Source organism: Calonectris borealis, chromosome 16 (genome assembly GCF_964195595.1).
Source record: "Calonectris borealis chromosome 16, bCalBor7.hap1.2, whole genome shotgun sequence".
Classification (NCBI taxonomy): domain Eukaryota; kingdom Metazoa; phylum Chordata; class Aves; order Procellariiformes; family Procellariidae; genus Calonectris; species Calonectris borealis.
This window is the reverse complement of record NC_134327.1, coordinates 13,295,434-13,320,485: the sequence shown is the minus strand read 5'-3', so window position 1 is coordinate 13,320,485 and position 25,052 is coordinate 13,295,434. Positions and strand designations below refer to the sequence as shown.

Sequence of the window (25,052 nt, the reverse complement as noted above, 5' to 3'; positions counted from 1 at the left end):
AACATTAAACCTCTACTACAATTTATCATTACGTCCTAAGCAAGCTGGTTGGAAAAGTGTTTTTGTGATTAAGCTGGCAAAGGAAATTACTGAAGGAAAGAGAGTGAAACGTCTTGTTGTGACATGGCTCACAGAAGTCCCAGTCCCCACTTCATTTATCACCAGGCCTGTGGGGAAGAGCTCAGAGACGGGCTGAGGCTTCAGCTTCTTCCAGAAGATGATGCTCCCGCAGGGAGCAATATAGGAGGGATGGCTCACAGCAAACTTATCCCCACGTAAACCCTTTTCTGGGAACTAAATAAACACTCCTGGAATATTAAGGATATTTCCAGGGTGTGCATTTACTAGTTAATCTTGTTTCCCTCTACATTTAGAAGGGTTGAATTAACAGCTCGTTAATGACTAAGAAAGACTTTACAGCTCAGTCTCTTTTTCTGAGGGTACAAGTCTCAGAAGACTTGGAGGAGAGGGGACATTCTCTTTTTCATGTTTTTTAAAGCACAAACTGAGTTTAAATGTGGGGTTTTTTTGTTTAGGATTTGCGTTTAGTTGATTATTCTTTTAGATTGACACAAAATGTTAATCCGTCAGCAGCGTGAAGGAAACAGGCACTTTCTGTTCAGACAGAGATTGAGTAAGCGTGAGCTGCAGCAGCCATACAGTACACCTATCTCCACTGATATCATATTCTTTAGCCATATGTGTCCACACCAAACAGCAACAGATGGTGCTTACAGATTTAAATCCCTCAAGGCAGACATAACAAGTGCCTAAGAAACACACCTGGACAGAAATAAATATTTAAAACTACAAAGACATTTCAGCATAGAAGTGTACTTCTCTCTTTGTAGTATACAAAAGCAGAGATTAATAAATAGTAATTCTTACTTTAGCAAGCACTTACACTTTGTCCCCTTCTCATTTGCTACCACATACTGTGTGGAAGGGATGATAAATGAGACCTGTACCACCACCATGATTATTCACATTCCCAAAAAGAGATCATTGCTTCTTTTTTTCCTTCAAGAGAATTACTTTTCCTTACTGCTAACATCCAAGAAATCATTGCAGGGAATGGTAGTTTCAACCCTTCTTCAGGATAAGGACCTCAGACTAGAACTGCTCAACTTCTGATACACCAAGAAAGTGGAGGAGGTTTAGTACAATAACACCCAGGGCACAGAGCAGTCCTTGATTGGACTCTGTAAGTTTAATTCCAGCATTATTATCTTTCCTTTTTTTTTATTCGCTGAAGCCCCAAACAGGAAATATATGAAGGTTTTTCAATATAGGATATCTTAAGACCTCAATCCTCTAATGCTGAAGAGTTGCATGGAGGCAAGTTTTCTATAACTTACTTTGTATGATAGCAAAAGATGTATATGGACACTTTTAAATCTTAATTGATAGACAAGCCCAGGGTTAATGGCGTAGCCACCAAGGTGACCTGAGGGGACTCTGACAAAGCAATTAAAACAGCGGATTTGCAAGAAAAGAACATGAAGTCATTGTGACAATCCAGGAGAGAAATATTAGCTAGTTGCAGACGATACATGTTCAAAACAGAAACCCTAATGTTTTGAGTCAGCTCATCACTGCCAGAGGACAGCTGAAAAATTCACTCAGCAAACACATAGAGTGTTTTATAAAATTAGCTAAAAGCAGACTATTTGCTGAGGGAAATAAACCAGACATGGTTTGGAGAGATTTTTGAGAAAAATGGTCCAACAGCAGGTAATTAGAGAGACTGTGACTGAAAAAGGGATTACTAAAAAGGCAAGGGAGATTAAACAGTCAGTTTATAAAAAGCCCCATTCCATAAATGATTTCCTAAATCAGGTCCACCATACAAGTTTTACCCAGGAGCAGGTGGTTCATCTGCTAGACCTGATAACATGGTAAGGAGTTGAGGCAGGGAGCACTCGGCCCTGATGGCTTTGCTCATGAAAGTTTATAATATTTTAAATTAAGAAACATGTCATCTGTTGCTCAGGACCTTCCAGTTTCTCTCGCAAAAGAATCCTCTCCAATTTCTAAACACAGGAAGGACTCTTGCAAGGCATCCTTGAGGCTTTTTGTTCTCGCAGGCCTACAACGAGGTGGATTTTTTTGAAATGAAAGGCTTGCCAAGTCCCAGAGCATGCAGATTTATTTCCCATTTCATTTTGGTGGTCACCACAAGCTCAAATCTACAGACACTTGGGAAAGGCTTTTGAATTTTATGCTTTCTTTTTGCTAAAAACACCTACATTTCTGATATACCTTCAATGATGAACAGACACAATTGTATTTCCGAGTGTATTTCCAGGTGGTATTTCTCTTTTGAGTATCAAGTGCATTTAAACTCAGCAGTGAACCTTACTTCTTGGATGACATCTCAATAGAGAGCTCAGAAAAATAAATAGAGCTTTCTTTCTAGTGAGGAAGGAATAATATATTTTCAAGTTTGACATCCTTCCTGTTTTCACTCCCTGCAGAAAGGAAAAGAGATGGGCTATTGGAACCGAGGGATATGAGATCCATATGAAGATAAGTTTGTAATGAGACATCATTTTGATTTGTTACTCTGCATTGGTCTTACTGATTTTATTTTCAGTAATCAAGCTATTTTTTATGGGATATATTGGGAAGAAAATGGAAGAAGTAGGAATTACAAATACTCTAGTAAAAAGGGTATCAAAATTCATGTATAAATGATTGACAAAGGCAATACTGTGCATTCTTGGCAACCCACTGGGTTTTATAAGTGGTTAGCTCCCCTCTCCTGCTTTTGAAGAAGACAGAACAATAACAGTTCTTTCTTTGGTGAAAGAGAACTGAAAGAAGATGAACTTGCTGCCAGGAATAAATTGTCTATTTTTGTATTACATTGTCCTCCCCATATTTTGCATAGAGAAAGAGCCTAAAAGATTTTACTATATGTTGTGACATAACAGAGGCTTGTACAGGGCTTTGATTTTCCAACAATGCAGCATTACCATACTTTTCAGTCACATTCATACAACAAAGAGATTCTTTAGTATGGACTGCAGATAGGCTGATACTGAGCCGCAGCTATCATCAGGCATAGATGGTGGTAATTCTGCATATTTTATGTACACTGAGAACCCTCAGGATACTTTGAGCTGGAATCAGCACAGATGCCCGTCAGGTGAGTGATACATTGTGATAACCCAGCTTATGCAGTTTTAGGAACAAGCGGTTTTTCCTCTATATGTATTTCAGTATGGTATTTACAGGACTATAAAAGTAAGCTAAATGAAGCTGGGATGTTTCATAACGTACAATTATTTTCAGGATCAAATCCTATGAGACTTGGAGGAATGCAAGAGAAGCACAAGCTCATCATCAAAAGACCTGCAAATGTTTCTGTATTTGCAGTCGAGAAGCTCTGCTAGGAGAAAAAAAAAGTAAGTAAAAAATTAAAATCTCTCTCTTGCAGAAGAGAAACATCACTCGCAAATGTTTTACCTCGTGCAAATCAAATCAAGTGATGTACATGAAGAATAAACACATTTAGAGGGAAGACAAATGAATGAATAGAGTATCTTGACTAGCAATTAGTTTCTGTGCCCAAGTACCATCAGTGAAAAATTGATGAGCAAAGTAACCTTTGGCTGCACTTTAGCAAGTTCTTCATTAGTTTTCTGGCTTTCCTTTTCAAATATTTTATTTCTTCATAGACATGCTGAGAAAAATGATCCATCCTGCTTGCACCACCAATGTATACCACACTGTGCTACCAGCATATGTTCTTCTAGCAAAAACCAATAACTTTTTCCTCAAGCCTGTCTTCCAGCAAGGGAAGACAAAGGAAGAAAAAGTTTTCTTTCCTTCTTTTCACAGGTTAGAAAACCACACCACTTAGAGATTAAATAACTGAAGGTCACCCTGAAGGTCAATGGTTTTGCATTGAATCAGTTTGAATAGAAATCAGTAATAAACTTATCTGTGCCTTTGGAAATTTCTTTTGACACGCCTAGAGGTAGAGGAGGGACATGCTGGTTCCTGGGGGAAAAAAGGTGGTGAGACAGTTGGAGTTGTCAGATAAAGCTAGGTAGGCTAGGATATTATCTGTTGGTAGACTGCTCCAGTCTGTAATTGGTTGAGAGGTCTCCTTTGAACATTTGTCTGACATTAGTGGTACTCAAGGCACTGAAGTGTAACTGCTCATCGATGGGAATGTACATGCCCTGTTTGTTAATGTTCTGCACAAGAGAATTATCTGGGAGAATAGGGAATGTTATAGATCTGTCATTCGTATACGAGCTAGAATTTAATTTAAGCTTTACTTCAGACAATTCCTTTCCACATATTTTCTTTTCATTTCACTTCTGTTGTATCTCTATTTCTCACAGATTTGTGCTACTGAGCCAAACGATAATAATGAAAGCTGCAAAGGAATGCAATGTTTTCTGGCATTATTGCACTACCTGCAGCACTATTTTGAAATAAAATGTCACAATTCAAGGTACGATTGAGTGACTTATCAGTTACTGAAGTCCTCTAAAAGAGTGGGTCTGATATATTTCTTTAATTCCTCCAGGAAAAACAGGTGATAGGTGATCAGCAACAGAACACAGGAGAAAGCAGACATAGAGGATGAAGAGCCAGTCCCAGTGCTTGGAGAGCCAGCCAACACAACTGGAACAGGCTGGGGTGCAAGAAAGGCAGCCTCAGCAAGATACACAAGACGCACCTCTCCCAGCTAACTTCTAGCCTGAGTTTTATGGAGTATAAATCTGTTCCTCACTGGTCAACAGGGAACTGCAAGTAAATATACATCTGCTGTGCTGTACTGGGTTGCATAGGGCATCTTTTGCTATTGAGGATTAAGAAATGGTCAGGCTGCTGAAGTGTTTAGCACATATTTATAGCTTTGCTTCAGAGTCCAGATTTTAACATTCCTTTCAGTCTTTACTCCATAATTTTCTGCCCTCCATTCAAAAACCGCCTCAGAGAAAACCAAGTATGATTATATAGTAGCAATATATTTTGAATTGTCTTCTGCTCTTGGATTCAAACCAGCAGTAAAATGCACTCCGGGAGGAGAGCTGAGGAGTGCTTAATTAGAGAAAGAATGTATGACCGCTCTCTGAAAATGGGCATCTGATCTAGCCTTGGCACTGTCAGAATAATGCTGTATCAAACAGCCCTCTGCATAGCAAATCTCAGAGGTGAACTCATTACACTGCCAACAGCAGAAGTTGCCATCTTCTCAGAGAGATCAGGCATGACCAGCAGAAACAGATGCAATTTTAGTTAAATTAAAGCATGCAGCCCTACCCAAATAAATAAATAAATAAATAAATAAGTCTACATAAAACATTACCTTCTTATTTGATCTGTTCCACACATGTACCAAAACCACAGTTATTGCTTTTAGTGATAAAAACAAAATGGAAGTACACTTCACCCAAGTAGAATGACAGAAATAGAAAATATGGAACCCGGTAATGATGTTTTTATAATCCTTTTTCAGAACTGAACTGCACTTTAAACATTTTGTTGTTTTTATTTTTAAAGATCCTTAGGAATAAAGAAAGGCATACATAAAAATATTTTTCCCTTAAAAAACTATATATAAAGAGAATGCAAGAGTAAGCAATGCCTGTCCAGGGACCAGCTATTCTGATATATGTTTAACAGAGAAAAAATACTAAAAGTAAGAAAACATTTTCTTATAACCTTGGCATCACAGCGCAGCACCTGGCCTTTATGGAAAAGCCCTACGGCATGGGATGACATCCTCAGGAGGTCTCTGGTTCAACCTCCTGCTCAAAGCAGGGTCAGCCATCAGATCAGACCAGTTTATCCAGACTGGTCTTCAAAACTGGAGACAGTATGCCAGATGTAGACTAATAAGTGTCAAATAAAAGGGGGTAATCACGTCCATCAATCTACTATGCCCGTGTTAATACAGCCCAGGATGCTGTCAGCCTTTTTTGTTGCCAGGGCAAACAGCTGGCTCACGTTCAACTGCTGTCTACCAAGATCCCCATTCCAGAGATTCTTTCCAGCAGAACTGCTACCGGCCAGTCAGTGCCCAAGCTGCATTACTGCAAAAGTTTATTCCTCCCCAGATGCGGACGTTGCATTTGTCCTTGCTGAATTTCATAAGGTTCCTGTTGGCCCATTTCTCAGCCTATGTGGGTCTCTCTGAACGGCAGTCCTGCCCTCGAGTGTATCTCAACTGTCCCCCACCCATTTTGTGCCACCTACAAACTTGATGAACATGCACTCCAACACCTCCTTCAGATCACGGATAACAATGCTGAACAGGACATGTCGAATTAGATCCCCCTGCAGCTGTCCACTTATTACTGGCTTCAGGCGGACTACAACCTCTTAATCGTTATCCCTTGAGCTCAATCACCCAACCAGACGGACGTGTACACATGGTGATTGAAAGAGATGCAGATACTTGGAAGTAACTTCCAAGGCTCCAGTTACTTGGAAGTCCAAGCAGCATGGCAGCATGCAAAAAGGAGGACACATGTCAAGGCAATTTAATTAGGAATGAGCCAGGCTTAACTTCCCCTAAAAAAACCTACACCAAAAATCAAACTTACAGACTCCCCGGATCTCCTAGAATGAAATGCTAGAAAAATGCCCAAGGGTATCAGAAACAAAGCATAGTGTATATTTACGATGGAGTACTCACATCACTTCTAGTCGAGCTATTCTGGAGTCGTTTCCTCCAAAAGAAATGACCTCACAGGTGTAGTCTCCGATGTCACCTGACCATGTCTGGCTGATGAGGAGGGTTCCATCTTTCTCTACTGTGATCCTGGAACTGCTGGATGGATTTATTACAACACTGTCCTTCTTCCAAACATACCTGAGTATTACAATGCTTCAGTTAATAACTACTCACAAGAACTTCAAAACAGATTTATTTGAACTGTGCAATAAGATACCAGCTCTGTAATCACACGGTAAAAATGACAGGCCCCTACTTTCAGGAACAGTGCCTTTTATAAATTTTAGTTTTAGATCAGTGATCAGAATGAGAAATGTAACTGCATCCAAGTTACTATATATTTTATAAACAATACTATATATTTTACATGGAAAAGGTGAAGTACTCATGTCCAAGTTCTAAAGTCCACCTTCGTCATCATTTTAAACTAGAACATCATACTCTGAAGTTAACAGCTGAGGTGTTGGCCCATCTCTGCCAAGACTGCCATAATCAGTAACATCTTAAACTGCTGTGACAAGGTTTACTAGAGCTCATGCATTAAAACACACACACCCCAACATGTGAGAGATGTTTATAGCCCATGGTCTTATAATTAAGTAACTGCACATGAAATTTTTACACCTGTATTTCTTTTTCCGAAGTTGTTTCTGCAGTTCACCCTCCTAGCACCCTCCAAGCTGTTCCTTGCATTTTCTTTCATTTGTGTTGCTTTCAGACTACATGAATTTTCATGATAAATTTATTTTAAAATGGCGAGCTTCCTCTAAATGCTCTAGCGCAAACTTTAATAGTTTAGACAAATTCTGTTTTCCTTTACACGGTTAAAGCAGAATATAGCCCCTAGTTATTGAGTTATTTCCAAGAACACGGGCATCTCTTGTGTTGCTTTCATGCACCCCAAAGTAAACACTTCTGAAATCCTATTCCTTCTCTTTGGCTTTTACTCTCATTAAGTATCAGCTTCTGACAAGTTGGTTTCATTGATAGGGTATTAACCTTGACAGTAAAATCATGGAAGGCTATATTGAAGTCATGAAGTGGAACATAGCTCATTGTAAATAATACATAAGGCTGAAATGGAAGATGGGATTTATATGATTAATGATACAGTGTACAACCTTATAATGCAGTAATCAGGGGTCTGGTGTTAAAATCTGGGGTCTTGAAACTTTTCACCTAATGCTATTCATATAGCTTATAAAATTAAGCTTGGATAAACCAGACAAACAAGAACTGACACCACCAACCTGATTGAAATTCTAGGATCATGAGTCGCTTCACATCGCAGCGTGGCTGTGGTTCCTTTGATCACAGTGCTGTCCTCAGGGGGGTGAACAATGAAAGTGCGATCTGAAAGGAGCACAAGCCATAGTTCAGGTGAAATTACAGCATTTTGACTGGGGTATTCACTCAGAGAGCAGGCAACTGAACATTTGTCATTCAAGGCAAGCAGGCCATTCCTCTTCAAGTCTTTGCTGTGAAGGCTCCCCTCCCTCTAATGTCATTGTGTCAAGAAGAGGTGGTACGCTGTGGGGTGCAGAGAAGCAAAAGCAGCAGAGGGCATGAGTCCGAGTCGGCAGTGATCTGAGCAGGAAGAGCGCTAAAGCTGTACTAACTCTCACTTGTCTTGTGGTAAGCATCTATGGCAACTCCCTAAAGTCATAAGGTAGCAAGTATGTTTGAAACGCATTGTGAATGAATCCAAACACACATTTAGTCAGGAAACAAGGCACACTATTTGGTGCAGGGAAAACAAAAACAAAGAAAATCTGTGCAAAGAAGAATACACTAGAAAAATATCCAGCAAGAGGAAAACTTAAATGGCACCCTACAATCTCGTCAAATCCAGGAAAGAGGTTAGAGAAGGAGGAGTTTCTGGTAGTCTGAATTTTCCATGTAAGAAAGATATGGTGTTTACTCAAATGTTTCAAAACATCTTTATTCAAGCACCTCCTGGAGACCCAGAACACAATAATTGCTGTAACTACAGCAACCAGCTCTGGTGTGAAAGATCTCTATTATGCTTCACACACAGTAGCAGCAGCAGATAGCATCAGCTGAAGCAGGTAGACAACTAGGATGAGTATAGAAGATATGTGGATAATGTTAATCAGTCCCAAATCCCTACAGAGATAATCAGTGTCTACTGAGATATCCCATACGTGCACAAGAAGGAATCATCAGCAAAATCAAGAGTTAACTCTAATACCATGGATTTTTTAGCATTATTCCTGATGTACCTGTGTATGCCTTCTAGCTTTATAATGGTGCTGTTGCTACACTAATATTAGGTTATATTCACTTTTCCTGCTCCAGTGCAGTACAATGAACAGGAACTATCTTTTATACATTTAAGAATCATGCCTTTGAGAATTAATAGGAAGGATCTCCTTTACTTGATCCATACACCTGGATATCATTCAGTTTACAACATCCTGATATGTATACCAACTCTACGTTGTCAATAAGGTAAATACGATGGTCATATAACACAGGTACATTGCGTTTACTGCCAGTATTGTTTTCAGGTATTCCCAAGTTCAAAAGGCAAAATGTTGCTGATTTAACTTGCACAGTTTTGGGATTAACAAATGTCAAATATGCACCACACATCAGCAGCACAATCAGTACTACAAGCACAGGAAAGGAGAGAGGGCCACAACACTTCTGTATTTATTATCATCGTCTTCATTGGTTTTAATTATTTTTAGTCCCAGCTCAGGGATCATAATTTCCTACCTTTAGTAGCAAAAAACACGTTACACTTAAATTTAACTCAGCTAGGAGTAACACAGGTGAACCTGTTGGATCAAGCTCTCCAACAGAGGAAATAAAAAAACCAGAGATCAAGGGCAAATGGTGAAGGACAACATCGTTTCATGGGTTGCCCTGTGCCGTGCCAATTTGTAGCATGAGAGTCGCTGAAGTCTGCTGTACTTTGGTTTGGTTTCTGACAGTGCCCAGGGCCACAAAGAAATACAAAGGTATGAGGAAAATCATATCCATTGTAACTGTGGCCACAGCCTTAGTAACAGCATGGGCTGGTCTATACTGCCTGCAGACTCCTGATGGCAGAAACCAACTGCACATAGCCAGATCTAAAAGTTAAAAGGTCTGATTTGCAATGCAAGATTCACCAAGGCAAAACCTGAGTAAAATTGTAATTGTGATGGAAGCTCTATTTGAATACACTTCCTTTCACAAAATATAAACGTTTATATGCATAATTTTACAATCAAAAAGGATATTTGTGATAGGTTTCCTAAAATAGATACATTATTCCTGTTAAGTCATACAAGTATCTCTATTAACTAGAAAAGCATAATTACTTATGAAAATTTCCTGAGCATACAACAAAAACTGATTAATACTTGATTAGAGTTAGACTTTAAACAAAGCATTATCCTTACTCCACACTGTCAGCATCACAAAAGCATTCAGAGCTCCTTCAGAGTTGACTGCACAGCAAGTATAATTGCCGGCATCCTGAAGGAAAACGGGTGTTATCTGGAGCCCTCCAGATTCAAGAAGAATGAACCGAGGAATCTGAACTGAGCCACTGGCTAAGATCTGGTTTCCTGAAACACAGAAGGGAAAAACAGCATGATTAGTGTCACGTAGACTGCACGGATTAAGCACTGCAATTCTAGTTCTTCCAAAAGACTGTTACAGCCTATCCAGGCCACTGGCTCACAACAGCCCCACAACAAACCCTCTGCTCGCAGAACCAGAGACATGAAGAAATACGCACTAAATGCATCTACAGAATCTCAATAATCAGAATGGACAAGAAAACATGGATTACAGCTTTTCCACAACAACTTAATAACTGGCTACCTTTCTTCCACGAGATGGCAGGTTTTGGAGCCCCTGAAACTTCACAGGTTAGCACTGCGGTCATTCCCTCTGTAACAGTGGTATCCTCTGGAGGCTGTATAAATGCTGGTTTAATGTCTAGAATCAAAAATTTAAAAAACCCAATGCATCAGCTATCGGAAAGATCCTTTACCTATTATCATGGACTACTTTACATCCACTTTTATAGAGCTGATCATGGAGAAGGACATGACAATAATACAGGAAAACCTTTCAGCAGTGACTGTAACCTTTCATTATTCATCTCCTAGGAATTGTCTAATTCAGTTTATTACCTACATGGAAGATAAAAATCTATCAGTGCTTGTACATGTACAAGTAAGATGGCTTACAGATGAAGGAAGATAAAGCTCAAAATGAGTGTTTGGGGGGAAGCTGAGAACTCTAGATAAACAAAACTATTTTCTTTCATCTTCATAACAGAGTTATGCAACTTGAGAAAAGCATTAACTTTGAAACTTAAATGTCAGCCAAAAGAATTTAGAACCTGAGTCTCATCCAAGATGTTTTCCAAGTTTCTTTCTCTCTTCTTTTCCCCTGGTTGCATTTTACTACATTCTTTTCTGCAGTTTCCTAGATATATATTGAACTGGGGCTGATGTATTTTCTGAGGCCAGTAGGAATTCTGGTCAGTGTGTGTAAACTGCTCCTGGGCTAAAAATCAGCTTCCTGAAGTAGAGTTAAACTATTACGGATATGCCTGTTAATAATTGCTTTTAAAAGAGACTACTAGGATTTGCAATTCTTCCATAGAGAAAAGTGTATTTCATTAACAAAACCATTTAATCAGATTTTTTGGCCAAAAGAAAAAAAAAAAAAAGACATTTAACGTGAACTTTCTTTCTTTCCTCTACTAAATGTAGTTGTAGACAAAAGGCAGATAAAACGATACCATGCTCAATCATGAAGCAGTAGCTTGAATTCAGAACTGAATTACATTAGAGTAGAACTAAATTATTTAAGTATAAAGGAAAGATAAAAGTATTACACAATTAACCTTTTTTTTTTCTTCCTTCTTCTCACTAAGTTCTCCTTTTGTAGCATGAAATAGGAGAGTTCATCTCAAGCCCCTAATGTCATGAAAGATTTTTCTACAGGCTTCAGCAGAGTGAGTTCAGGCCATAGAGGGCATTTTGGGGTACCTTACAGCTGGGGCAGCTACACTTGATGAAAATTAAGGTTCTGTGAGTTGAACTAAACAAGCACAGAGCAGTGGAGAAATCTGATGGATGTAGGGTCACCTACAGAAATGACAAGACAACTCATTGATCTCTGTCGCAGCTCCTTACTCACTAGTCACATCCAGGTAAGTGTACGTCTGTATCTCCCCAGCTTTATTACTAGCGAAACACTGGAAGATTCCAGCGTCCTGAGGACGCAGCGCGTGGATCCGCAGCCCACCACTCAGCAGTACTTTGTAGCGAGGGTTTTCCAGCTTGCTGAGGGGAACAGAGTCCTTATACCAGGCCAGGGTGGGAATGGGAACACCTGAAAAAAAAAAAAAAGAAGAATTTTGCTATTAGTCTTCGCACAACACGTTTTAGGTAGTCAAAATACGTGGCACTGTTATGGTCATATCCCTGGTTTCCCATCCTTCCACACCAATTATTTATATTTTAACAAGCTGCTTTTGATAAATGGAGGCTGCATCTTACATTATCAATGGTAAAAATACACTGCAGAACAGGTGGGGAATAAAACCAGCAAATAGTGAAAGGGAGAATGTTGAGAAAACATTCAAATTACTTTCTTCACCCAATCATATTTCATGCTACTACAAAATAAGATTTAGAGCAATTTCACGTTGAAAGGCAGAATCATGTTACTTATACAGCAGCAGGGTGGCAATGCAGCGAGTCTGTAAGACTGTTCCATCCCAAAGAAGAATCCTCTGTGCTACTGTAGCTAAGATGTCAAAATAAAAAGGAAATGGCAAATTACACATAAAAAATGAAGTGCTCACATGGCTGTTTTCGAGTCCTAATTTGGCAGCTTAGTTTGAGCTGATGTACAAACAGCATGTTGCCAACAATGGGATAGCTTTAAATTATTATTATTTTTATTCATTCTCAAGCTTCACCTGTTATTTGAAAAATGCAGACATTAGGAGAAACAAAAATCCTATCCTAGATATAACTTACAGTCCCATTTACTCCTGTTTTCTTTCATGTGCATGTTCTACAAACCCTGACACAGTTATTTCAGGTATATTTTTGCTGTAGTCATATCCCAGTCAGCTGGGATGAAGTGGCTGTAAATTTAGTATATACAAATAGTGTAGGATTCTCTTTTCTTCCAGAGATGTCAGGGGCCTACAACAGTCATACATAGATGTTCCCGTTCCGCTCCTTACATCAGACAATGTTTTATCTTTATATCCCAGAAATCCCTCACTGATCAAATACTGAGGGCCCTATGCAGGGATCCGAAGTGAAGCAGATATTTTGTTATGTGATTGGATAATCACAGGATCACAAGGGTACCAAGCTGATTTAAGTTATCTCAGCCTCAAATATGGTATTTTCATAATTGGTAGCTATTTTTGAACACACATCACTTAAAACCTCAGAGCTTCACACTCCCTTGTAATAAGGTAAGGAACTGTGGACTTAAATTCACCGGCGAATGAAATTTGCCCGAACAGAGAAAAGCAGGGTATCACAGAAGCATTAAGGATGGGTTGTCACTGATTAATTGAGCATCTGCAGACAATGAATTTCACTGCAATGTTGGCAATGACTTAAGGCTCTCGGAGCGAAAGCGCTACAGGAAGTTCCATATTATCATCATTATCATTTTAAAAATCTCTGAGTTAAATACTATTGTATTATACTTCCATTCATATCTTCTCTCAATGTACTTACTCTCTTTATACAGACAAAAGCTATATTAATTCCTGGAAAGAATGTACAAACAATGTATGGAACAATTGAAAAACAACATTCAATTGCTGCTCTTACTTTTATAAACATGTATCATTTACCACAATCACCACTGATGCATTTGTTCTGCTGATAAAATAAAATGTACTCATAATCTAGAAGGAAGAAATCCACTATGTAGAGTGCATTGTCTGATAGAGAATAGACATAGTGTGGTAGCTTGCAATAGGCATAATTTAAATTTCATACAACAGCCCATATACAGAATTAGGGTAAATTTCAATGTTCAGAATTCTCAGTGAGAGTGTTATTCATCTCTTGAAAATCCTCCTGGGCAAATACAAATTATCACTGAGTAATGAAGAAACAGATGATGCAAAATGGAATAGTTCTCCTGATGCTGAGAAGCCTGGAAATGATTTCAAGTTTAAATAATAGCAGCTCCATTTTCCCACACATTAGACTTGATAGGCACCTAGGAAATAATGAAATCCTGCATTCAGTACACTCAAACCTTTAACACTGGTGTCATCCCATAAATCCCATTCTACTAACAGTATTAGCAAACCTTCTAATCCTATAATCACTGTGAGATACACCTTCCTATCACCAACTCAGCTGACAAACTGAATATTACCATCTCTATTTTTCTACATTTCGGTTACGGATATCTTCCTCTACTCAAAGTTATGAGTTTGAATAATAGGATCTTATCTAAGCACTCTGATGCCTGTCAGCAGCATTCATTTGGGCTTCAGTGATCTTCCCGAGAGATTTGTCTTCCAAGTTGTACACATTTTCTTTTATCATTTTGCTACCTCTTTGGCTATAAAAATGGTTAAAACCAGCTTCCTTTCTTCTCCCCCTCTCCTACCCCATAGCTTTCCTCTCCCCACACCCCCAAAGGAATTTTGCTCCTTTTCCTCTCTAAACACTTCTGGTGAAAAAATTATGAACAGAAGAAAACACTATAAAGACCTTTTGGACTGTTCCTTTCCAAGCAGGATCAGTCCTACCTTACTGTTTGAGAGATTACAGAGTGGCCTAAAAGACTAGTAATAATAAATAAAATAAGCTTATTTCTCAGCATGTATCCAGCACTATTCATTTTTCACAGACAAATTAATCTAGTGCTATGGAGGAGACTATGGAGGAAAAGGGAAGGCAGGAAACAGACTCTGGTCCTGGCTTTGCCACTTTCTCTGTAACCTTGGGCAAATAATTTATGCAATCTGAGGCTCAGTTTCCCCATCTGTGAAACAGATGCTTGACTTTTTGCCAAATGTAACTTACTTAAGAACCTGGATAAAAGACTCAAAATATTCACTGGGTCATTTTTGTTTTGTTTTGTTTTTTTTTTTTTTTTTTTAGCCTTCTCTAGATCCCAGTGGGCTACTGGGGAATCCCAAAAGCATCTTTCAATCTACTTGTCTAAACAGGTAGAACTAAAGTCCAATTAACTGCACTCTCTAGACACCACCACTGCTGCCTGCAGCTCTAAACTTTCTATAAGCAAATAAGAAAAGGCATTTAAAGGAAACCCATTGAAAATGCAGGCAGCATCAGCGACTGCTGAAAGATATACAGCAGAGCACGGTTACTGCGCAGGCTGATACACTGAAACTCCATTACAGGGAAGTATAAAGCTAGTCTGTGCAAGTTGCAATTTTATTTACAGTTAATCTCTGCTTATACTGTGAAATTAATCTGTCTCTCACACGTTAGAAGCGCACCAAGACTTGGCAAATGGGCTTTGTGCACAGCACTTGATGGGGCTGGGGGAAATACAATCTGTCTTCCTATTTGTAGCAAAGGTACAGGGCAGCTTTGCAGTTCCCCTAGTGCTTTATTCTAGCTCCTAGCTCGGAGCAGGGAGACAGCAACCTTCATTTACCCTCTTTTTAAATGCTGGCAATTGCTAGATTTGTGTAATAATCGATCAAAACTCCTCTATGTTTAATACTAGCACCTGCCCCATACAAGTCTGCGTTATAGACACTCAGCAAAATAATCCACGTGAAGACAGGTTTCCATGCTCCTGCACCACATTCATCACAGCAAATCAGATGTGCACTAGAAGAATTCAGCAGAAATAAATTATTTTCTCTGGTAAGGGTTCCCATACCTCCAATAAGACCTCATGTACTGAGAATGGTTATGAGTGCCCTATTAATCCCCTTAGGAGCTAAACTGCTCAAAGGAAGAGTTAGGGTAGAAGGATGAGTTAGAAGTCAACTTCTTCTCTCCCCGATTCCTTCAGGTTTTGGGTTGGTTTTTTTTTTGTAATACATGAAAAACATTTGAGACAGCAGATAGGTTTTTTCAGTGACAGTGAGATAGTCCAGAGATTCATCAAACAGTTGTGTAGGATCGAAAAATTTTTCAAAAAAATCTCAGAATGTTTTTTTAACTCGATTTCTCTAATGATACAACACTTAGTTTTAATTCTGCTACTTGAAAAATCTTCTCCAATAAAAAAATGTCGGTAAGTTCGTCATACCACACGCTTAAACATGAAGTTGGTGGCACATGGCCAGAATAAATGTCTATCTAGTCACTTTTCCTTCCTTTGAAATTGCCTTGTCTTGGATGCTCAGGGACAAAATGCAAGAACAGTCCAAGGACGAAATGCTATTTCCACCTTCTCAGCTGCAGTAATCTGTGCTTCAGCTATTTCCTGAGCCAGAGGCTGCAAACACACAGCTGTATTTAATAGTTCTTGCTGGTTTTTTCTTCCATAAATTTTGTTTGTTTTTCTGAATAATTTTTATTTCTGATCTTAACTACTGCCTGGACCAATGACCTCCACAGTTTATGTTTTCTAAAAAAGTACTCTCTTTCCTTTATCGTACATCTCTTACCTGAAAATCTAGCTGGCTGCCTCCTCTACTTCTTGCACTAAGCAATACAGAATCATCTTCTTCTACTCACCTTCCCATATGGCACCCGCCCTTCAGTCATCTCTTTCAGAAAGTGTTCCAGTCAATTTAATTTTTCATTATTCAAAAACCATGGTAGACCTCCAATTATACCATTCCTACTTTTTTGTATCTTTTCTAGTTTTTCCACACCCCTCCCTCCAGTAGAGTGATTAGAATTGTGTGAAATATTTGAGACGGGGGTGCTGCCCCATGGATTCATACAGTGGCATTCTCTTATTTTTTCTCTATTCCTTTCTTCCCAGTACCTAACATTTTGAACTACGGCTTGGCCCTGAACTGATGCTTTTCAGAAGACATACCTTTTCTGCATAGTAATAGGTAATTTCACCTCTGTCAATAATTTCGTCTGCCAGTTTATCGTCCAGTCAGTTCAAATCATCAGAATCTTCTGCGACTCCTTTGCAGTCAGTTTTAATGTTGACTTTCTTGAATAACTTTATATAATCAGCAAATATTATCATCTTACTATTCACCCTCTTTTCCAGGGCATTTATGAGTATGTTGAACAGCACAGGTTCCAGCATAGATGCCCAGGGAACTCCACTGACAGCAGGTCCTGCTGTGTTTTGTTCAAAAAGCTATTAATTAACAACAAGACCTTGTCTCTTATAACCTGATAGCTTCATTTCTATAACAGCCTTTTGGCAAGAGACCTCATCAAGGGCTTCTGCAATTCTAAATCAACCAGAGCATCCTTACACACATGCTTGCTTATCGCACTAACATATTTGCAAAGCTTCCCTGTAGAAAAGCAGTGTTGACTCTTTCCTACATAGAGCATAAAAAAACCACTTAAATCATAGTGGAAATAATACAATCATGCAATAAAGAATATCTTTATTGGCTCTGATCTGGAGAAAGAACCCATCCAAACAAGCTGTTAGTTAGGTTGGGTGTTTTTTTTAATCAAGGTTGTGTACTTTTTACCTAAGGATCTCATGGCATTTTTATGTGTATTGTTTGTTAAACTCAGCATCAGGGAAAGTGAGACAACAAAAAGTTCCGTCGCTTGCCAAAGTCACGTAGCGATTTGTTGACATAGACAAACCTGCTCTAACCACAAGACTACGATGCCTCCTATCTTTCTAGAGTGCTAAAACAGGTGGTGCTTCTATTTCTCTGGAACTAAATCTTGAAAACCATTTTGGTTTAGGTGAAATTCTAAACATTTGAAGCCTTTTATATTATTAAAACACCTGCCAATTAAAAACTGCCTGTAATGGTCCCCCTGCAGAATTCTTAACTACACTTAAATGTCAGACTTACTGACATTTCTATTCAGTATAAAAGTTCCATAATTTTTAGAAAAAAGGACATTTGAATTGTTGAAAATATTGACTGTTTGCGTTGCAAACGATGGGTTCCATAACCATACTTTCACCTCAGCTAATTTTCTGGCTCAAGACACTATGAAGCAAAGGCAGGCTACCAGAGGGAAAGGAGCAGGAGCTGCCCTGCCCAACAGACCAACCTGAACGTGCCAGCATTGCTCACGTCTAAACTAAACTACAAGGACTGCCCAATTTTCCCAGGGCAAAGGCCATCCCTCTCCCTTGTACCTGGGATCTGTGATAATTAGCAATAATGCAGAGGCCTCAAAACATTAAAAGTTTATATAAGACGCTTTCTTCAGTACTGGAGATACATATATCATTCATCCAAGTTTGAACACTTCTGCAGACTCACCCATCGCCTGGCACAGGATGTCCACGTCTTTCTCCACTTCAGCCAAAATCACGCTCTGGGGCTCAGCCATAAAATATGGTGGTTCTTTAGAATGGGGAAAGGAAACAAAAGTAAACAAACAAAGCCACAGCAAAATGAAAAATAGGTGTTGATTTAAAGATATTGAGGTGGTGCAGATCGCGACAGATATTCATCGTATAATCTCTCCACACGTGTTGTATTTAATACAAACAGACTAGCTTGTCTGAGTTTGTCTCTATTTGGAGGCACTTTTTTTTGGTAGTAAAAGCATCCTAAAAAAGCCAACAATTTTTTGCTATGCTAAGTATGGATTCCAAAGAGTCAAGTCAATGTAAGGTAAGATTTAGGGGTTTGTGCTGCAAATTAATACTCAGAGCAGGGGCTACTTTTCATTTTATAGGTCTGAATCATGGAACATTCTAATTCTTCGTTCAGACGGGCCCTCCCGAGAGGTTTATAAAGGTTTATATTTACAACATAGCATTTTATAGGATAGTTTGCTTCAGTATCTAAACTAAATTCCACCTCGTGAAGGCACGAAGCATGTCAAATAAAGTGCCATAGCATACCAGAGAGCTGACATCAGAGGACAAGTGCAGCATAATTAAAAAAAATTCTTCTCAACTGTTTTATTTCTTGAAAGCAAACAGATTTAATACTCTAATTGAAGTTATAGTAATAATCATAAAAATCCACACTTTATCATTAGGACTAAAGAAAAGATATTAGACGTTTAATTAAACAAAGACAAGATTCCAGAAATTGTAGAGCATGCTGTCATGTAACTCTTTCTTCTATGCAGCATAAAATTGAAGAGCATCATGTCAAAGTCCCAGAGGCATTAAGGTTGCAGTAATTATCATGGTAACTAAAAACTGTCATAGTCTGTTCAATGCAATTATCATCTGAGTACTGTTTTTAGAAGCATTTTATTTGATTATAACTAGAGTGCTATTATACTATAGACAAACTCACTGGTAAGTTTTAGAAAATGCAGAAAAGACAATGTAAGTAGCTTGTGAGAACAAGTTACTTGTATTTTCATTTTAAGAAAATCAAGTATGTTTCAAAAAATGTAGTAAGCTACAACAAGATCCAAGGTCATCTGAACTGACCTTCTCTCAAATCTCTTCACCAACTATGTCTGAAAACCAGACGTGCAGTTTGTATTATTGATGGGATGTTAGTATTTTCATAAATAAAACCAAAATCACATAATTTTATCCTGCAAAATCTTATTTCTCCTGCTACCACCTGTAATATAGCAAGTGTTGCTATCATTTCACAGTGATGACATGACACCCAGCAGGTACACGAGTAAGCACCAGATTAGAATGCAAAACCCCCTTTCCCAGCACTCCTTCCCACTAACTACAATAAACCACTTGCTTGAGTGTACAGAACTGGGGTCTCATTTGAGCACCAATGGATATTACAATTCTGTATTCATTCCAAATAAAGTCAATCAATATTAGTCCTCAAAATCCTGTGCAGAAGAGGTGAGGTTGCAAAATAGCCTGGAATACTCATTTACCCAGCAAAACCAATAAAACAAGCTACCTGATTTATTACATTCTAATAATATACATGTGTTAACATTATTGATCCTCACTGCCTAAATATAAAGCTATTAATAAACATGCATAATAAGTTGTGATTTATTGCATATGATCTCATACGTTAATCTAAACAACAAATTGAAAAGCTGAACATTTAATTGAAATTCACTGATGGCACACTGTGTTTGACATGTTTGATCAACTAAGTTGCTGAGTCCTCTGCAATTTATCTAAGTCCATGTTTAATTCTGAGTACACTCTTGTTTCTCATGCCATCCTCCAAGCCTTGTCTGATGTTTCCCTTGTGTTCCACTTTCCAGAATTTTATCCTTCTAATTTCCGAACTTTTAGCCTAGTAACCTTACTCACTTATGTATCTGTCTGTGGACACACAAGTAAGCGTCTATCAGTCCATCTCTCAAACTAAAATTTGAATCTTTCATTCTATGGCAACTTAATTTGATCGTGAGGGGAGACAAAGGGGAAAGGTGGCCAAAGCAGCACAGGAGCAAGACAGCATCCAGACACGTACCCCCGCATCCAGCCACTCACTTCTAACTTCGGGCTTCTTCTATGGGTGTCTCTTCAGTCAGTGAGGTTCAAGAGTACCCTCCTCCTTTTAGGGAGCTCCTGACTGCACATCTTCCACTCTCCCCTTTGTAAGGCACTCTGACCTTAACAGGCCAATTTCTAAACTTGGCAACCTTCAGCTACCAGCTCTCCAACTTTCTCCTAGATCAGCAACTTATTCACACACCAGTGATAAATTTGCAGATTTATCTTCAACATGGGCCTGCAGTCCAGCTGCAAAGCACTTAATGTGACCTCAAAGATGCTAGTGCTTCCATGTCCACTGCTTATGTGCTGCTGTTGCACACAATTTTTGCAGTTATACTTGGCATATTTACACAGCCTGCTCTCCCAGTGCCTCTCCCAAAATCCTATCCTACAATCTGTGCTCCTTCCTTTAAATCCCATACAGGCTGTTATGCCACCCTCGAAGAAACTTATTACATTAAGAGATGCTTAGGTGAGCAGACATCAAGCAATGAATTACCTGACAAGGAACTTGAAGGCACTGACAACTGTCACTTAGCAAACGGGATGTGATGTTATAAAAGGAAGAGTCACATCAGCTTTTTTTGAAAGAAACAGGGAGAAATGGAATCAGACAAGACAGAAAGAGAGCAGGAGCCGAAGAAAGAGGCAATCTAAAGGCCACAGACAACTCCCAGAGGACTTTCAGGGTGTACGTGTGCCAACACATATGATTTCCAGTCTTTACCAAGCCCAGACCCACCTTTCCCTTACACTAAAGCCTGCTGAACTCAATTCTCACAGCCATTCCAGCAGCTGGAAGCCCTGCCAAATGCTACAATTGACATAGAGGGGTCGAGAGGCTGAGGCAACAACTGTCCACAGAGGAGTCAGATCTTATTCTTGCCTGATAAGTACGGATATAGAAAACCTTCCAGAAGCAACTCTACAATTTACTGATTGTTAACTACCTGCTTCTGCCGTGTGGCGACAGAGAGAAGCCTGGGTGGGAAGACAAGGCTAATTCATACGGGAATTCTGGAAGATCTAGAATACCACGTGGACAACGGTGCTGTGGCATCCCAAGTCTAATATACATGGAAAATTAGTCTTGGTGATTTAAGGTATGAGAGGATCACAGCAGTATCAGTGTAGGTATACTCTTTGGGCTTTGAGGGAAATGAAACAGTGATTTCCACGCGAGCTGTGCTGCTTTTCCACACACGTGTCTTACGCTAGCAACATGGATGCTCAAAAGGTGCTTTGCAGTGAGGGTCTATGGCTTCAACAGAGCTCAGGCTGCGGAAGAAATAGCTCTCGTTACAGGTGCTAGACAATGGAAATCTAGGCTCCTCACTTTTCAGATGAGTCAGATATATCATCTGCACATCAGGTGTGTGCCTGAGGGCCTGCAGACCCAGCATAAATTGCAAGTGAAAAATTCAGGGTGTCTCAATTTGGGTGCTATACTCCACCTCAGAAAGAGGCCATAAAAATGCAGTAATATTTATAGGGGTCAGATAGCATTCTGAAGGGGCATTCTGGCTGTCTGTATATATGACTCTACTGCATATTTATAAGGCTTGGTTTGAATCACACAGTATGAATTTGAACATTTATTGTTGTAGGCAATAATCACGTGTTGAAATTTAGTATGTGTGGTGAAATTACAGTGTCTTCCAAACTATATAACATGCCAGACACAAGCCCCCAGACACGGCGATGTCTAGGAATGACAGTAGTCTGTTGGTATCAGGTCAAACATTTAAATTTTTCTGGAATTATAGAATCACAATAGTTAGAATAGGAAAGGACCCATGACACCAGGTTCACCCTGCTGGCAGTGCAGCCTGCTACGCAATGAGAGGGGTCACATCTCATATTACACTGAAAGAAACAGATACTGTATTGTTCAGATACTGTATTGGTGTTTGACTGATCTTAACTAAAAGGTCAAGAACAAGCAAAGGGGAAAAGGAATATTTGAATATAAATGCATGCTTTTAATAGTTGTTGAGGGTTTCAGGGGGGTTTTGCACTACAGACATCATTGAAAAGATAGCCTCTCTGCAAAGCCCTTGGGAGCCTGCAAAATTTGATACTGTTCTAACTTCCCACACACAGAGTTACATGGTCACTGATTTTAACATTCAAAAGACAGCAGTCAGCATACATTACATACCCTTCAAGCTGCACTGGAGATGTGTGACCTAATCCTAGATACATACATGAAAGTCAGAAAGAACAGAGAAAGTCCCAGGGGCTCCTCCAAAGCTGAAATTCCTGCATCACTCAGAAATTCAGGCCTGTATATTTAAGAGGAAAATTGAGCCTTAAACATGGGAGCCTTCCTCTAGCACTACTATAAACTAATTTATTTGGTGAATATCCTGTAAAGAAAGGGGAACTGGAAACTTGAGAGCCCCTTGTAGGTACAAAGTCCGTCGCTCCAGACAGTAGATCAGACTCTCCATGCCGAGAGAAGCCTCAGTGTATATGCAGGTATAACAGGTTCCTTGAAACAGGACTTTTCTTTGCATGAACATCAGCTTAAAACAGAAAGAGATGAAAAGGTACTCTCCATTTCTTGCTACTACCCCTTCTGCAAGCTGCAGTCTGCGTGTTCTAAAACCTTGTAGCAGCAGAGGGAACACATCTCCTGTTTGCAGAACTGAAAGAAGGTGGAACTTCTCCTGAATGTCAGAGACACAACTAGACTCCCCAGAAGTCCCATTATTTCACTGTGGTATAGGTCCTGTGTGCATTTGGGGCCAAGGCGACACGTCTGTGTCCATCTCAAGAACCTCTGAGGCTCACCAAATCAAAAATTATCGACATTTCTCTGCTTTGAGCCCACACCGAAGTTCAGGCAAGTCCAAAGACATTTTATACTACAGTTTTCCTGAAAACTCTTATTCTTTTCTTATGCACAGTACACAAACACAGTCATCATGGAAAAATTCTTTCCTCTGCTTTCAAGACATCATTTGTAGTGTTTCATAGTGTCTAAGCTAGAGCCATGAAAGCTATTGTTTCCAGAGATCTGAGCACAAGGTATCGAGGTGGCTAGTTGCAGAGAAAAATAACTTCTGTTCTGGCAGTCGTATATACGTTCAACGCAAATTCATGAACAATGGCAACGCAAAAAGACAGCCCTTCTGCATCTCCACACTTGCTCCTGGAGAAGTACAGTGAAGGAGGAATAGCCCTATAGTTCATCTGAGAGCCTAGCCAGGTGCGCCCTCCATGTTAACGTTAGAATTTTTCTGATGTGTTCCTGAATCCCATGAAGCTGTATCCATACCTGATGAGAACCAGGGTAGCCTTCAAGAGAGAGACAGACCTCCCCTGTCATCCTATTTTCAGAAAGAAATCTATCCAGCTAGGATGTAAAAATACTCACTAGGAGACACCAACATGACAATAATATGTCTACTAATGCAGTCGTTCTGGGCACAAAACTGCTCAAAAAAGAAGGGAAGACTTCTACTGTGATTCTGCTTTATTCCATCCTATTCCTTTGGCCAGGCCAACAGGGCTTCCAGATCTCATCATACCAGACCATTCTTTCTAATTGTTTTTCTCCTCAGTTTGTTCAGATTTTACTTTCTGAGTGCATCTGATTTAAAGAGCAGTATGGATTTTGCATAGTGGAAGGGTTTCATCCCTCATTTTCTTAAGGTCCTAAAATTCATAATTTCCCATAGAACAATCACTTAAAAAATTACTATCGCAATTTGTCGCTAACAGAACTTGCAGAACTGGAGCAAAAGGATTTAAGATTAGCTCAGTTTTCAAATTGGTTTGCTCATGAGAAGACTCCTTAAATTACTTAATCTTCAAACTGTTAGTGATAAAACAAATGTGCTCTTATCTAATCTGCAACAAATCTTTCCCAAACTGTTACTCTGCCAACTGAGGAACATGCTACCCTTTAAAAATTTATAACAACTGCAGCTAATAAAACCAGGGTTTGGAACCACCTCAGTTTATCTTTGCTGGAACAATATGAAGATGTCAGAAAGCTCTTTGCTACATTCAGAAGAAAATTGCAGTGCAGCACAAGACTAGAGGATTTTCTTCTTGCTTATGCAGTACTACTTTATTACATTACAGATTCAGATTTTTCAAATGTTATTGTGATTTTCATTTACAAACTGAGAAACTCTCAGAAATATTCAGAGATAATACTGTAGGTCACAAATAATAATTTGAACGGAGTACTTTGTACTAAGTTCCACTGCCTTCTAATAAAGCTCTTGTCACCATCTGAGCCCACGCTCAAGTTATGTGACTTCCCGTAACTGGGAAAGGCAAGGACTGACATATTTGTAAAAAAGCTTTGATTAACTCAGTGTTTGTGATATCTTTGATGCATCTTTTTATTGCTACCCCTATTCTACCTGTTAATAGCAAAATATTTTTTTCTATTAATCCACAAAAGCTCTCATTACCATACTATTGAGGGTCTGTATTTGATTTATCCCAGTCATTTTGAAAACAAACCTCTTCTATTAACTGAGTTTCCTTTTTCTGTTAGTCAAGGCCCCTTATTAAGTCCACGCTGTGTTATTGTCCCAAGAAGTACAGCTCTTTATCAGATCACTATCAACATGTACACACTACAAATATTTTATACACGCAAATGGACAAGCATTCTTGATTCTCTCTAAGTACTACTCCAATAGACTATGAGGAATACACCGCAAAAATCCTTAGGTTTCAATCTTGTCTGCACCTTCCTCTAAGACCTGTCCCTTGACTAATTAAATGATGGCCAGATCCATCCAGAACTGTAAGGCTGAATATAAGTTATGCATTAACTACCAATCTTTTGATTTGG

The 25,052-nt window shown here is 39.2% G+C and overlaps 1 protein-coding gene across 1 annotated transcript in view; it reads right to left on the bottom strand.

The window, feature by feature from the left end:
* Positions 1–25,052, bottom strand: part of SDK1 (sidekick cell adhesion molecule 1) — a 419,426-nt gene that overhangs the window by 131,926 nt on the left and 262,448 nt on the right. Inside the window, exons 8-13 of the mRNA XM_075165332.1 lie at positions 18,093–18,176; positions 11,876–12,070; positions 10,544–10,660; positions 10,117–10,284; positions 7,954–8,056; positions 6,665–6,841 (exon numbers count right to left, since the gene is read on the bottom strand). Of these exons, the coding sequence (XP_075021433.1) occupies positions 6,665–6,841; positions 7,954–8,056; positions 10,117–10,284; positions 10,544–10,660; positions 11,876–12,070; positions 18,093–18,176 (844 nt within the window). The remainder of the gene's footprint in view (positions 1–6,664; positions 6,842–7,953; positions 8,057–10,116; positions 10,285–10,543; positions 10,661–11,875; positions 12,071–18,092; positions 18,177–25,052) is intronic.